This window comes from Asparagus officinalis, chromosome 4 (genome assembly GCF_001876935.1).
Source record: "Asparagus officinalis chromosome 4, Aspof.V1, whole genome shotgun sequence".
NCBI lineage: Eukaryota > Viridiplantae > Streptophyta > Magnoliopsida > Asparagales > Asparagaceae > Asparagus > Asparagus officinalis.
Genome location: NC_033797.1, coordinates 75,278,476 through 75,295,036, shown reverse-complemented (window position 1 = coordinate 75,295,036; position 16,561 = coordinate 75,278,476). Strand labels below are relative to the sequence as shown.

At 40.7% G+C, this 16,561-nt stretch overlaps 1 protein-coding gene across 2 annotated transcripts; it reads left to right on the top strand.

Annotated features, from left to right (window-relative positions):
* On the top strand, nucleotides 839-8,287 carry LOC109837750 (probable protein phosphatase 2C 60). 2 transcript variants are annotated; one of them, XM_020406097.1, is made up of 5 exons: nucleotides 839-1,200; nucleotides 1,352-1,748; nucleotides 2,302-2,669; nucleotides 5,734-5,970; nucleotides 7,755-8,287. In XM_020406097.1, exons 2-5 carry the CDS (start codon nucleotides 1,430-1,432, stop codon nucleotides 8,019-8,021), a joined length of 1,191 nt encoding a protein of 396 aa, XP_020261686.1. In that variant the 5' UTR covers nucleotides 839-1,200; nucleotides 1,352-1,429; the 3' UTR covers nucleotides 8,022-8,287. The 2 variants fall into 2 exon arrangements, with proteins under 2 accessions (XP_020261686.1, XP_020261685.1); XM_020406096.1 differs by having other exon boundaries at nucleotides 839-1,748.

Here is a 16,561-nt window from a genome sequence, read left to right as displayed (position 1 = left end):
AATTAACTCGTAATCTTAACAATTAACCCGTAACTTTAACAATCTCCCAATACAAATAACGAAAATAATAAAAAACAAAAATAATAAAATAATCATCATCAATCATTTTAACTATCATCTTAGTACATTATGATAAAGAGAGAGAAAATGAAAATAATAAAATAATCCTAATCATATTTTAATAAAAAAAGAAAGAGAGAGAGAATGGTATTATGGTCTTCACATATTTTAATCTTTTGAGTTTTGTGTTTTGGGGCTTAGAGAACAGAATCTTTATTTTTAGGGGTAAAACATCTATTGACCAAGTCTTAAGGATGGGAAACACGTTTCCTTAGCTTTTAGGGGCCGGAAGCATTTTTCCCAAAATAAAAACGATCCCCACTTCTTGCTCTTTTCGTTTTCCCCTTGGTTTTTGTGGGAGATGAATCAGAGAGAAGCTGGAGCCCACAGCTACGTCTCTTGACTGCTGGGCTGCCTTACAAAGGCTCCTTCAGTCTCTCTCTCTCTCGCCTATCTTAGACGTATATATTTTCAATGTGTCCAGCCGTCCAGGTTAGCTTGCAGCAAGCCTTAGGGCTTGTTTGGATTGAGGTGAATGAGGGTGAAGGGAAGTTAGGGGAACCATTCACCTCCATTCATCTTGTTTGGGAACACTTAGAAGGTGAAGTTAATTCACCTCCATTCACCTCCATTCACCCCCTAATAGTATAAAAATTGTTACCCCTCAAATTGGGGTGTAACCAAGGGGAAGGGAACTCCCTTCCCTTCCCTTCCCTTCACTTCACTCAGTTTCCCTTAACTTCCCTTCACCCCCTGCAAATCCAAACAGGCCCTTAAGAGAGACGACTAGCTGTGTTGATTCTCTCCAAGCTTTTTTTTTTCTCTCCATTGCAGCTCAAAATCCAAACCTTGGGCTGAAACAAAAGAGACCTTTCTCTCTCTCTCTCTCTCTAAGTAATCCAATCCAGTTTCTCTCTCTAGTTGTTAGTTTTTGTGTGGGGGATAGTGAGAGAGTCTCTCTCTCTCTCTATGTATATATATATGTGATTTGATTGATCTTCAGTCTTCAGATCTGAGGCCCATCCTCACATGGACTGCCCCTTTTCCTTAGATCCTCGTCCCCATCACCCATCCCTCTGGATATAATTTCGCATACCAAATTCAAAACCCAACTCCCCCAAAATCAAAGCTAAATAAAAGTTAAGCTCTTTCGCTACTATTTTCTCTTCTCAGGAATTTTCCCCTCTGCTTTCGCTTCGTGGGTTCTTTTATTTCTTGAAGAAAGGGAAGGGAACCGGGTCTCTCTTATTTGACTTCTTGATTAAGATTTCCTCTCTTTCCACCCTTACAGATACGAGGCTTACTGTAACCATCAAAAGACCGATATCTAATGTCGAGAACAAGGAGGCGGTTGTGGGGGAGATGAGGGATGTTATCGCGGCTCTTGGACCTTCTGCGGGCCTGCTGGGGCCCGGCTTCGGGCCGGAATGGGCCGGCGGCCCCGGATTCCTTGGGCCACCAAGATGGGCTGCTGTGGTACAAGGACTCTGGCCACCACGTCAGCGGGGACTTCTCCATGGCTGTGGTCCAAGCTAACAACCTTCTGGAGGACCAAAGCCAGCTTGAATCCGGTTCTCTGAGCTTGCTGGAGTCCGGACCCTCCGGAACTTTCGTTGGGATTTATGACGGGCACGGAGGCCCCGAGACGTCGAGATACATCAATGACCATCTCTACGGTCACATTAAAAGTAAGTGCTTCGGTAGTTCGTTCGTGTTTAATTTGATGTAATAAACGTTGTGTGTGTTTGAACTGTATCCTGCTTTTGCGATATAAATCATGCATAGATGGCACAGGATGCACCGACTAGGAGTTGTGATAGATTATGATCAACGGAGCGAGGAGGATTTGAGGTGGACCTGAAGAATTTGGTTGGAAACGATTAATTAAGATAAGTAGGATTCATGTAGCTGACCCCGGAAAAAAAATTTTGGGATAAAGTCTTTGTTGTTGTTGTAAAATAGTGCAATTTTTGGCCCATGAGAAGGGCCCTCAACCTGAATGAATAATGTTAGAACATAATAATAACCCTCAACCCCCATCATAACTTGAGATTTTTGGTGTAATGGAAGAGACTCTGAAAAGGCGACAAGATTGTTGTAGTACACAAGGTTTTTGATACTTCCTGCATGACATATGGTTATATATTTTTGCACAGATAAATGGTCATCTAGTTGCTAGTGCATATTTCTTATCTCCTCAGCTCTAGTGTGCTGCGCTCTAAAGTATAAATTGACTTGCAGGATTCACAACTGAGCAGCAATCAATGTCAGCTGATGTGATAAGAAAAGCTTTTCAAGCAACGGAGGATGGATTCCTGTCATTGGTTACAAAACAATGGCCCTTGAAGCCTCAGATGGCTGCTGTTGGTTCTTGTTGCCTAGTTGGCATAGTCACTGGTGGGACTCTTTACGTTGCTAACCTTGGAGATTCCCGTGTTGTTTTAGGGAGAGTGGTCAAGGCAACTAGGGAGGTTTTAGCAGTCCAGCTGTCTACTGAGCACAATGCAAGCATCGAGTCAGTTAGACAAGAACTACGTTCATTGCATCCAGATGATCCTCAAATTGTAGTTCTGAAGCACAATGTATGGCGCGTAAAGGGAATCATTCAGGTAGTCCACTACCATGTAATTAGGGGTGTTTTTGACAAATTCAAAGTGAACTGAAAGTGTGAGAGTTACTTTTTCTTTTACAAGCGACCTCCACATCCATGTCAGCATGCGAGTGAAATAAAATGTTGGTTTGCAAAATCAAATTATTTTGAAAGTACAAAAGTGAAGATGTGGCAAATTAAGATTCATTAGTAAATATAATTAAAGCCATTTAAGTAAAAGTTGTCCCCTTTTTCCATTTACATGTCACCTCCAACAATTTTTAGGGAAAGTTCAAATTGCATTAAATCTGTTGTGGCAACTGTTTTGCATTTCCTTTTCACAACTGATTGCATGCAAACAAACACTTAAATGCTCAAAGTGAATCACTTTTTCACTTTCATTTTTCACTTGATGAAAGTAAACACCCCGTTATGTTGTTTTTCTATTATTTGTAAAATACAAACTTAGCAAAACACACATTTTATGTTAAGGCCTTTTCTTATGATTGTCAATTTTCTTATACATGCCTAAGTTGCATGTGTAGGGGAAGGGGACACGACAAATTTGTAAATGGTAGGGTATGTGGACACTGCTATATATGTATGCAATGTATATTTATATGTATTAATATTAATAATTTACATAAGATCAACATTATTATTTTTATATGCATAAGTTTATATATAATAAATAGATGTGAAGTGTAGAATATACGTCCAACAAGTGTGAGGATTGCTTTGAATTAGAACATATAATATATAATTGAGTATACACCTGAATAAACTATTCAAGAAGAGTCCCAAGAAGTTTCGGTATGGGTACAAGTATCATCAGGTATGTGACGGGTACGGGTACAAAATCCGATTTGAAGTACCCAGGTAATATAGATGCTTGCAGATTTTTTGTTGTGGTGCAAGTTACTAGTTGTAAAATACTTTTGATTTTCAATTTTCAGATATTTTAACATTATACAAGAAAATACCTGTCCTAGACTCCTAGTAGCCTTTTCTTTTCCTCTGAATAATTGTTGTAAAGTCACCTAAGAGTAGAAATAAATATATAGGAATTGAGAGGGTATACCGATGAATAAGAAAAGAGGAAGGGTGGAGAAAGAGAATAGCAAGAGCATCTTCGTTCTGTACTTGGGAGTCTTTTTTACTGTCAACATGACATCGCTTGGTTCAGTCTTCGATTTGAAAACTTCAAAAAGGTGGGTTCAATGTTTAGTGTTTTAAGTGAACTAGAATTCAGTTCTGGAGACTGGCGAATAGTTTAAATGATTCAATGCTAGATTTCTCAGATGCAAGGATAGCAAATAGGGTTTCAAGGTTTATGGAGGTTTTAAGCTGAGAGTAAGAACTATTGCTTTCTTCAGCACATGCCATTTATAGAAATAGATGGTTACAATGTAAAAGGAATTTTAGGGTACTAAGACTGCTGAAATAAATTAGTCCAAATAAAGTTGTAGGGATGAGTTAAGGATGAGAGAAGGAAACTGGGAAAGGAAAGGAGAAAAAGAACATAAAAAGATCTTTGCACTCTTTCGGTCTTTGCAAATTCCTAACAAAAGATGGCTAGCGCGACTCTAGTCATACTTAAAATAGATCACCTGAAAGAAGAAGAGGGTGACACAACAAGCAAATAAACAAGGAGCTTAGAATCAGAACATCCATACTTCCAGGCCTTTGGTTAAGGCTTTATATACCCAGAAAGTAACCCTCATTGTAGTAGCCCTCATTTGAGAGAACCAACTTCTACCAAACCAAAAATTGAAGTACCCCCACTGTTGGCACGCAAGAAATGAAACAGGAAAGAGGTAATATGATAGAGGTAAAACATTGAAATACCCCCTCTCCTTCCATATAATCTAAGGTTCTCACTGGAAACGAATGAACTGAAAGCTTCCACACTGTCTGTAAGGGTAATGAAAGAGCTAACGTCAAATCAATAGTTAAGGGGAAGTTGCTATCTTGACTATATTGTGCATGTTAGTAACTCCTGTGAATGGGGACAAATGTAATGATGACAGAACACCACCTTGAAGCTAATTCCACTAGTTTTTGGTTGGTTCATAGGAGTTAATATGGACTTAGTCCTTAACTTCATCCTAACTCCCTTTTCCAAATAAGATCAATGTAATAAGTATGCTTCTCAAGCTTAACATTCAGTTCCAATATTGCTTCATTGTCGTCATCAAGCTCCATGAATTTTTCAGTCAGTCCGTAGAAACGCAAATCAAAAAAAATATTTTGGGCAGAACAATCTAGAACAGTGAATTAGATCATAGGGCTTATGCGATATTCACGGTCTCTAGACATCTGCTTGCTCACTTAGGAGTATTAACTCCTAAGTTGCCTGGAAATGGAAACGGCTATGGGTACGGGTAAGGGACACAGCTAATTTGTAAAAGGTAGGGTTTGGGGTCACTACTACATAAATGTTTATATACACATACATATATTATATATTGACATTGATATTTTACATGGGACCAATATTATTTGCCATCTGTTACGAGAATTAAAACACTTATCCTTTAAAATAATAGTTTGAAATCCAACCTATGTCCAATGAGTTTTAGGAAGTGGATGTGAAGTGTAGGAGATGTGTCCAAGAAGTGTACGAGAGATGTTTAAACTTAAACATATATTGCATAAGTGAGCATATACCCGAATAAATGTATCCATACATGCAAGGAGTGTCCGAGGAGTTTGGGTACGGATACGGGTAATTGTCGGGTATGTGTACTGCTTCAGTCAGGAGTATGAAGGTAACATAGAGTAACTCTATCTTTATTAACAAATCCTTGTGGAACTTTAATCTAATCTACACTATGGAACTCTTAGTTTTGAGTTTTGTAAAGATGTTAGAGTCAGTATCCAAAAGTGGATATTCCACATGAGGGGGAAAATTTTTTGGTGCATCTATGGTGGTATTGTATTTTCTTAATCAAATCTTTATGATTACACAAAGTTTGCTGTCGTGTAAACTAGAGCGTTCTCAGGTTAACTTTATTTCACATGGTTTATTGGATTTACCATTAACAGTACATTAATCTCATAAAAATATTCTATTCTTGTAGATATCTAGGTCGATTGGTGATGTCTACCTAAAGAAGACAGAGTTTAATAGAGAGCCTTTGCTGGCAAAGTTTCGCCTGCGGGATCCTATCAAGAGGCCAATCCTGAGTTGTGAGCCATCGATCACTGTGCAACCACTGATGCCTCAAGATCAGTTTCTGATCTTTGCCTCAGATGGTCTCTGGGAGCACCTTAGCAACCAGGAAGCAGTTGACATTGTTCAGAAACATCCTCGTAATGTGAGCTTTTCTCAGCCTTATCTTTTTTAATTTTCATGAACATCAAGACTAGAAGAATTGGCTTTAGAATTCGTTGACTTACTGCATTCTTGAATCAAACTTTGAAATGTAGATGGAAAGATCATTATGGTTAATAAGCTTAAAGTACAGCAGCACAGCTGTTCTTTACTTACTGTGCTACATGTCATTTGTCATTGTTTCTTGTTTCATATGCGGCTGCTATGCTTATATGTTAGATCTGTTAATTTAATTGGTTTGTTATATTAGTCCCTCAAACATTTTATATTCTGAAATTAGTCAACTCATTGACATTGTAATTAGGTCCCTCAATTCTCAAGTTTTTTTGAAATTCCCCTGAAATCATTAAAATTTCTATTTGGTTTCCCAACTCTCTTAAATTGCTTCAAATTAATTCCTGTAATTGCTACTTCTGCTAGACTTAATTGGAGGGACTAATTTCAAATCAACTTACGAATTGGGGGACCTCATAGCAATTTCAATGATTAATGGGACTAATTCCAAAATAGGAAAGATTTAGGCACTAATATACAACAAACAACAACAACCAAGTCTTTATCCCAAATGTTTAGGGAATCATGAATTCTATTTTCCCATTCCATTTTGTTATGTGTCATCTCCTCCGTTAAGTTATTCTTAATCATATCATTCTTAATTGTTTTTAACCAAATCATTCTAGGTCTATCTCTAGATCTCCTAATCGGTGCACTAAGGGCTCTCCGTTGTGCATGACCAAGCCATCTTAATCTATTCTCTCTCATTTTATTCTCAATAGACGCAACCTCTAATTTACTACGGATGCACTCATTTCTTGTCCTATCTTTTGATGTATACCCATAAGGCTATTTAGGGCACTAATATAAATAAATAAATAAAAATTCCTTGCTATCAATTGTAAAATGTGTGTGGTCTGTTGAAAGCTATTTACTCTCTATATTACACTTAAAACTTTGCATTTATGTCAATATCTAAGATATTAAGGACATATAGAACAGATACATGGTCTTAAGCCCCCCACCCCCCCCCCCACCCCTCTTTTTTCTTTTACCCTGAAATTCTTGCAGCGTCTACGGCCAAACCTGTCAATTTTATTTATTGATGACAGGAATAGTCATTAAAAGCTTACAAAAAAAAGAATGGGTTCCCAAAATTTTTTGAACATGTGAAATAGCAGGATATTATAACACTATCCTGTAACAAAGAAACCGAAAACATGTCCGAAAATCTTCGAGATTCCAAAAGAAAAGAAAATATATGAAACTAGCCCAAGTCTGACCTGCTCCTCAAACTGGTTACTCATACTTTTTTTTCTGATATGATGCGAACCCCAAGAATTATCTAGAAGAGCCAATTTAACATCCTGTAATCCAAAGCATTATAATAAAACTCAACCTTATTTGTCAAACCATGAGCTGCCAATCTATCTGCGACATAGTTTGCTTCTCTGAACATATGCTAGATAAAATAATACATATTCTCTAGAGTAATGACATGGTTATCCTAGATGTCCACTAAAACTTGAAATGTTTTGCACGGATAACTTATTGTGCTGCTGAGCTCAATGGAAAATGATGATTTATGTAGAATGGTCCTGTTGATATTTTTCTTCCCTGCTCCCTTAGATTACGTCAAGAAAGTGCAACATATTTGATCTTCTTTTGCATCTGAGCATACAGGCTTTAGATTCCTCCCTTAATGAGTAATTAATAGCTAAAATCAAACCTTTCATGAGTTAAAAGTATTCAAGCTTCTCTGGATATATGCAGGGAAGTGCCCGGAGGCTTGTAAAAACTGCATTGCAAGAGGCAGCGAAGAAGAGGGAGATGAGGTACTCTGATCTCAACAAGATAGACAGAGGGGTTCGTCGCCATTTTCATGACGACATCACCGTTATCGTTCTGTTTCTTGATACAAATTTTTTAAGCAAGGCCACCTCAAATAGCAATAAAGTCTGCTCTGTTTCTATAAAAGGGGGCGGTATCACTCTGCCTTCAAATTCTCTTGCACCATGCACAATTCCTGCAGGAGCTTAGTAGCTCAAATTGAGAATTGTATATCATGTTTGAGTCAAGGAAGGGGTAGTGGTGGATACTTTTACTTATTTCGTTTACTACGCTGTAACATTTGGATTGACAGTTCGTCACGTCTCATGTTTTAAGAAAACAGGTGACACTCAGGGTTATATATCAGGCTGTTTGTTATTTTCCTTTTTCTCTTATGTTAATTTGGCGCGCAAATCACCGAGGGAAGTGATTTGGGTTTGTAAATTGAGCGATTGAGAACCTTCTCTTGAAGTTTATACTCTCCACTACCCTTGTGTTTGTTGGTTATTATTGTTTCAGTCTCTACATGACTGTTATGGTGACAGGCTTATAAAGTGATGAATTAGAGAGTGGAGCGTAATAGAATTTTTTCCCCCCTGTATATAGGAAGAGTATCGAGATGGAGACAGTAGAGTTTAGTCGTGGTAGAAATGAGAATTCTATGAACAAGGGTTGTTTTAGTTCGAGCAACCGTGGAGCATTTTTGCAAAGCCTTTAAAGAACAGTTCTAAGTAAGAACGCAAAATAATCGAAGCAAAGCAAGTGGGAGAGTAAAAGAACTAAAGTGCAGGGTAGAGCGTTAAAAAAAAGGGGTGAATCTCACGAAACTATCATGAACTAATAATATTATGCAAACTATACTGTTTTTATAATAAGAACATCAACACCATAAAATTCAAGCTTACGTACTGTCAAAAATACTACTAATGAATTGGACAACATTAAAGTCTGTAGTTTTCGCAAAGGAAAACTCCTCAGGGACCCCAAAATAGGGGACCCCTGAGGGGACAGGTGAGGTGTCAGCCCCTGGAGGCTTGATGCACTGTTCAGGGGTCCCCTATTTGGGGCCCCTGTAGCAACACCCTTTGGGGAATTTACTCAAATAATGGCCGGCATAAAATTCTGCACCAGAGCTCTAGGGCTGGCCTTTGCTGCGGGTATCATCATGTCACAAGCAGCGGAGAAGGCCCGCCTCTGCACGGATCAGCACTGCAAAGGCTTACACCTTATTGGGTCTGAATCACCGTAAGCCCAACTAGGCTGACTGCCTCTCTACAGAAAATGCAAATTGGTACTAGGCCTCGCGTGCTGGGTTCGTTATGGAGCATATAGGCCTGTAGGCTGGATAAACCTTGGGAATTTTGGCGGTGTCGTGTTCGTTCGTTTGTCACCAAACGGCACGTATAGTGAAAAGTACCCTAAGTGTCGTCATACCTTTATTTATTAGGGTGTTGCTATAGGGACCCAAATAGAGGACTCAAGACATGAGACATGTAAGATGTCACCATCCAGTTGCATGATGCACTATTTATGAATAGTGCATCATGCAACCGGATGATAACACCTCACATGTCCCATACCTTAAGTCCTCTATTTGGGTCCTTGAAGCATTAATGTTATTTAAAACCTATGCAGCACACATCCACGACCAATAAGGGCTTAAGATTAAAAGTATCATCATCGTTAAAGTGATAAGCATGTAATCATTTTGCCAAAAATTTAGTTTCTCTTTTTCACACTTTAAACAATGACATGTAGATATTCTAGTTTTTGCGATAATTTTATCTGCCAGAAATTGAGTAAAGTACTTCCTATGTGAAAAATACTCATATTTGATATAGTTTTCTGTGTCAGAACAAATAAAATCTAAGAAAAAGAAAACAGTTTTCTCTGCTAGAATCTACTTCTTTATTATTAAAGGAGAACAACATAAAAGATAAAATGAACAGTAACCCAAGAAACATAGATGAAAAAATAAAATGAATAATCAACCCTACGCATCTCTCTACTCACACGTTCTCCTATGGTTGTTTGGGTCAAAAGTTGAGATTTTCATTGGTGATGAACTCACTACAATTTCAGCCATTACAATAAGTTCAAAAAAAGAAAGAAAGTCGATCTTTTTATAAGATCTCCTTTATACAATAAAAATAAAGATTACAACTCTTGTCAAACAGCGCAACGGACGTTTATCACCTGCTGCTTGCATGAGATCTTTGCCTGTGCCGGGGACGTTAATATCCGTGGACCGCCGCGGATCAGATCCGGTTGACAGATTGATGATCAAAGCTCTTACTTCACGAAGAAAGTAATCGCTGCTGCGGTAATCTCGACCAAGCGAGATTACGGCTCTTCTCGAGATTTAAAACCAAGCTTAAATCCGGAGGAATAGGGGACGGGTCTCAGATCTCTCGAACTCCACTCTTTATGCACATGAGATCGCTAAGATCTGCTAACCCTTACTGTAAACTCGTGGCTCCACTCTCCAATTCGGCAGTGTTTCGCCTTCTTGACCCCCCCCCTAAAATGGAGGTCTTTGGCTCATATTTATAGGTCTCGGATGCGGTTATTTGGATGAGACTGATGGATTTCTCTCTATCTTCAGTTAACAACTATACAACCACAATATCAGATCAGTTGGAACGCCCAGGAATACTCAAATCCCAAAAGAATCCGTCAAAGAACCGAAAAACCCGAATTTTGGCCGAACAGTCACCTGGTGGGCGAAGCTGTTAGCTCCCACTGTGGTCGCCAGCTTGTTTGGGTCAAAAATCGTTGTTTTTATTGTGATTGAATCTATTACAACTTTAATCGTTTACAATAAACTCAAATAAAAAGTTGATCTTTTTATAAGATCTCCTTTATACAATAAAAATAAAGATTACAACTCTTGTCAAACAGCGCAACGGACGTTTATCACCTGCTGCTTGCATGAGATCTTTGCCTGTGCCGGGGACGTTAATATCCGTGGACCGCCGCGGATCAGATCCGGTTGACAGATTGATGATCAAAGCTCTTACTTCACGAAGAAAGTAATCGCTGCTGCGGTAATCTCGACCAAGCGAGATTACGGCTCTTCTCGAGATTTAAAACCAAGCTTAAATCCGGAGGAATAGGGGACGGGTCTCAGATCTCTCGAACTCCACTCTTTATGCACATGAGATCGCTAAGATCTGCTAACCCTTACTGTAAACTCGTGGCTCCACTCTCCAATTCGGCAGTGTTTCGCCTTCTTGACCCCCCCCCTAAAATGGAGGTCTTTGGCTCATATTTATAGGTCTCGGATGCGGTTATTTGGATGAGACTGATGGATTTCTCTCTATCTTCAGTTAACAACTATACAACCACAATATCAGATCAGTTGGAACGCCCAGGAATACTCAAATCCCAAAAGAATCCGTCAAAGAACCGAAAAACCCGAATTTTGGCCGAACAGTCACCTGGTGGCTCGACCTTGGCCGGGCCACCAGAGTCACCTTTCGGTGATTTGGCTTTGGGCCGAACCACTGGTTCGGCCGAGTCATTTTGATGTGACTCGGCCGCCAGCGACTTTTATTGATTTTCCGGGTTTTGACTTGTTCCGTCGTTACGCGTATTTCGTTATTTCGTTGATCTGTAAGCTTCCTCGATTCGCTTTGCATGTTTTGTAAACGCGCGGATCGCTTGACGGTGGATGGTGAGTGTACGGGTTACTTGACGGTGGCCGATGAATATGCGGGCCACTCCAATAAACCTTCTCGACTTGGATGATGATATTTATCGCCACCTCTTCATCTCGAGCCGTATTCGGGAACCTACAGATATTTTTAGACGCCTACAGATACCCCCTCCAAAGTATTTTAGACTTCTCTTTTATAGAAGAATCTGGGATGCTTTGGATATGATAGGCCCCCACCTTTAGTCGGTGTCAAAGGACCTATGAACTGTTTCAATTCTTGACTTCTTCAGCCTTCAGTCTATTCAGTGTTTTGTCGAATAGATGAAGTTCTTTCGGCGCTGTGTTTATCGTCTGACCGTTGTCGAAATCTTGAATCGAAATTGATGAGTTAGTTTTGGCTCGTGTCGTTGAGTTGACTTTGAACTGATTATCTTCGCTGCAACGCGTTGACCGGTGTTAACACGGTTTATACTCGTACGTTTACTGGAGTCTACACAGTTTAAGCTCTTAAGGCATTGGAGCGTGGCGATCCTAAATTTTAGGTTGCAGGACCAACTATTAAAGTTGTTTCGTCTGCAGATATGGATCTTATCCCGAAGTCGTTGGATGCTCAAGTCACGAGACCAACTAATGAAGCTGATACGTCAATGGCTCATATTTATAGAATTTTTGGAAAATTCTTTGCCATCAACGGGTTTGATCAGCCTTTACCGACTACCATTTGAGTCGGGCTAGCATGCAGATTGTTTAGACCCGTTCTGCATGTAACGTTGTGCTAAAAGAATTAACTCTTTTAGTGCTACGATATTGAATATGTAGACTTTATCTTTCTCACGGGAATAGACTACCCGGCAACGTGTGTTAGACGCTGACTTAGGATTTTTGGCAAATCCTCAGCCTTCAACGGATTTGACGTGTCTTTACCGATTACCATTTGAATCGGGTTTGCATGCGGATTGTTTAAGTCCGTTCCATATGTAACGTTATGCTAAAAGAGTTAACTCTTTTAGTGCTACGATATTGAATACGTAGACTTCGTCTTTCTCACGGGAATAGATTACCCGGTAATGCGTGTTAGGCGCTGACTTATCTCTACTTAGGCTTCGGGATAAAAGTCCCCAGACTCAGATTCTGGTGTCTTCTTCAAATGGTGAAAGACTAAACCGGTAACGCGTGTTAGACGTTGACTTATCCCTTCTTAGGATTCGGGATAAAATTCCTTGTGCGTGTGAGGTACGGATTTTGGTGTTATTAATAACAACCTGCCACAATATCGAATATGTGGGCTTTTGTCTTTTTTACTGTAAAAGACGGACTGGCAACGCGTGCTAGGCATTAACTTATCCCTACTTAGGATTCAGGATAAAATTCTCCGTACGTGTGAGGCGTGGATTTTAGTGTTATTAATAACAACCTGCCACAATATCGAATATGTGGGCTTTTATCCTTTTTACGGTAAAAGACTGACTGGCAACACGTGTTAGGCGTTGACTTATCCCTACTTAGGCTTCAGGATAAAATACCCCAGATTGGTATTCTGGTGTCTTTTTCACTTGGTGAAAGACTAAACCGGCAACGCGTGTTAGGCGTTGACTTATCCCTACTCAGCATTCGGGATAAAATTCTCCGTGCATGTGAGGCACGAATTTTGGTGTTATTAATAACAACCTGCCACAATATTGAATATGTGGGCTTTTGTCCTTTTTACGGTAAAAGACTGGCCGGCAATACGTGTTAGGCGTTGACTTATCCCTATTTAGGTTTCGGGATAAAATATCCCAGATTGGTATTCTGGTGTCTTTTTCACTCAGTGAAAGACTAAACTAACAACGCGTGTTAGGCGTTGACTTATCCCTACTTAGGATTCGGGATAAAATTCCCCGTACGTGTGAGGCACGGATTTTAGGAGTTGAAAGATGATGTCTTCTCTTGGGGCAAAGACGAACCCGATACGAGAGAGGAAGAATTTTATATTCTATCTCCCAAAGCTGAAGAGGAAGAATTTTATATTCTATCTCCAGTTGCAAAAGGAAATTCAAAGTGGGATCTCCACTTTAAGAATCCGGGAAGGTGAAACTAAGAGTGGGATCTCCACTCCGAGAATCAAAAAGATTCGGATAACCCTAACTGTCAGAAGGTTTGATTATCGAATTAAAGATGGATTTCTCATTTATCGAGAGTGAATTGTGGTTTTGGTCCTTATTATGGGAAGGTTTGACGAAACGGGAGTTTAAGATGATCCTAACTGTAGAAATGTTTGATCACTCAATTTGAAAGTGGACCTCTCATTCATTAAAGGAATCGAGAGGGAATTTTGACTGTGGTCCTAACTGTAAGAAGGTTTGACCAAGTGAACAGTGAGAGCAGGAGTACAAATTGTGAGGGAAGATTGATCCAACGAAGTGATCGAATCTCATCTCAGCAAAAGAGTGTTCGGAAATCACAATGGGGGTTTAGTGTTTATCACTTTGTTCGTAATGATCGGGTTATCCCTAAGAAAATTACATGTAGGATTCTTCCGGGAACTTCCCGTTACACAAATCATCCACCCCTAGTTTCCTCTGCGGAACTGGGTCTGACGTTATACTCAGTTACATGACCGAGTTATCCTTAAGAATAATACGTATAAAAATTCTCCAGGAACTTCCCGTCAAGAGTGGGAAACAGTTTAGACTCGTATACCTATTGGAGTATTGAGAAGCAGTTTATACTCGTATACTTTTCAGAATGTAGGAAGGAGCAGTTTATACTCTTATACTTGTCGGAGTCATGCCATTCTCATTTAGCTTATCCCAGCATTATGACGTCGGCTTCAACCAATGTTTGGATGCTATTCTTGAGAGCAAATCAATCATTGGTGGGATGAAGGACCCTCCTGTGGTACGCACAGTACTTTAGATCCATAATATTATCAGCTTTCTCCTGATTTACGATAGGTGGTAGCTTGATCTTGTTGTTTTCAAGGAGGGATTCGAATATGGCTGGAACGTCTTCGTCCTTGAAGGAATACTCTTTTTGGAGTCTCGGGTCCAAAATCTTTTGCTGCCTTCGGGATTGCTGTTGTGACGTTTGATTAGCACCAACAGCAGCTGCAGGTGCCTTGCCCTTACCACGGGAGGCGAAGTTCGAGTTTGGAGGATTAGCCGTCGGTTGGCTCCTCTCGGCCTTCTTCCTTCGGAGGAAGCGTTCGGCTTGTTCACCGCGCACCTTTAAGTCTTTCCAAGTGTTGGACGGTGCGACTCCCATAACTTCCAATATCTCAATAGATAGGTTGTTATGACATATCTAGAGGATAAAGTCCTCCGTGATTGGATCTCAGCAGTTCATTGCTTTATTCCGAAAGCGCTTAATGAAGTCGTCGACCGTCTCGTCGTCTTCTTGCTTCTCATCAATGAGTGTCCTGATTGACACCTCAGCGTCATCATCAAAGAAATAAGTGAGGAATAGGCTCTCCAGGTCTTCCCAGTTATTAATACTTCCAGACTTAAGACGGCGGTACCAATCGAAGGCGGGCCAGTGAAAGGTGCCAACGAATGACCAAACCATCAAGGCTTCATTGCCAGAGATCATACCCAAGTGGGACTTAAAGTAAATCAGATGTTGTGTGGGCGAACCCTTCCCATCAAACGGCGTGAAGTTAATCAGGTTGAATTTCGCCGGGTATGCTATTGAATCACACTCTCTTGGGTAGGGACATGGAATGCCGGTCCTTTTTACCTCTCGATCAGACATTAGAGCGTTGATTTTGCTCTCGAGATCTTTCATTTTTTCGTCCTCGTCTGTATCATGTTTCGGACGACTTATGAGAGGAACAACGGGGCCACCCCTAGTATTGTCATCATTGACGGGACCACCCCCATTGTTATTATTTTTAGACGGGACCACCCCCAATGTTCTGGTCAACGGGAGGGTTCTCAGCATCGAGACATTCATCCACATATGAATCGCTGCCTGCTTGATCTGTACGGTTGCGACGACTGGATTCACCGAACTGATTGGACAGAGCCCGAATTTGTTGGTCATGCTCTTCCCTCATTCGTAGCATAGCCAATTTCATTTCGATCTTGAATGCCTCTTTCTGTTTGGTTAGAGCATCCTCGAGAATTTTGACGATTTGCTCGGTGTTGATCATGAATACCTCGTGCGATTGTCTTGGGCTGGACATCGTTTGGTCAGAAGCGACTGCAGAGTTGGTATCTGATGCTTCATCATCGGAGGATAATCCCCTCTGCATTCTCTGATAATCCCTTTGTCTAATAGTTCCCGATCGCAACCGGGTTAGACAATGCGATATAAGCGGGTCAGAGCTAGAAGGTCGAATTGACTTTCCCTTATCAGTCATATTTATTACGACTTCCGGAAGTTCGTCTCCTTGAACGGCCGATCGCTTCTTACAGAAACGTCTTGGCTTGGACTTAGTCGCTGTGTTAAAGATCCTATCAAATACCGAAACCCTTTGTGGAGCGGCCTTAGGATAGCTACATGCCGATAAAACTGCCCTGATAATATTTGTGCATGAACAATGAGAGTCCGTTTCTCGGATACTTCTCTTTCGAGATCTGTTCGTACCCCTAGCCCGATAGTACAACTCATCGGTCTGAAGACTGGAGCAACCTATCGTGTGTTGGCATGACTCATCAGGTATAACGTCATCGTCTGACGAATACGTTTCCTTCCAAGGACTCGATGCCTTATTGGCGTCCTCAAGAGTCACGCGTTTAGAGCTGCGCTTTTGGGAGCGTGAACTCTTGACGGGCTCTTGGACTTCAATTCATCGTCTAAGGCGGTCAAGTGCAGGGGTTTTCCTATTATAGGAAGGCTCTGACTTGTCGCGATGGTGTGTGCGACCCCCAGCTCGAATGGTTGCTCGGGGTTCAGTCACCGGACCCAAGCGTTCTTTGATCAGAACTTTGCCTCGATCCTCGTGCAAAGGACCTAGGTAATCCGTCATCCTCATCTTAAAACGGGACAAGTCTCTGTGGTCGTGAGGCTTCACCGGAAGTGCGAGATCCGTCGGGATAGGAATAGGGGCCTTCGAAAATTCAAAACAGTCCGCGAGAGGTGAACCGTCCGCAAGGTGAACCGAACCGGA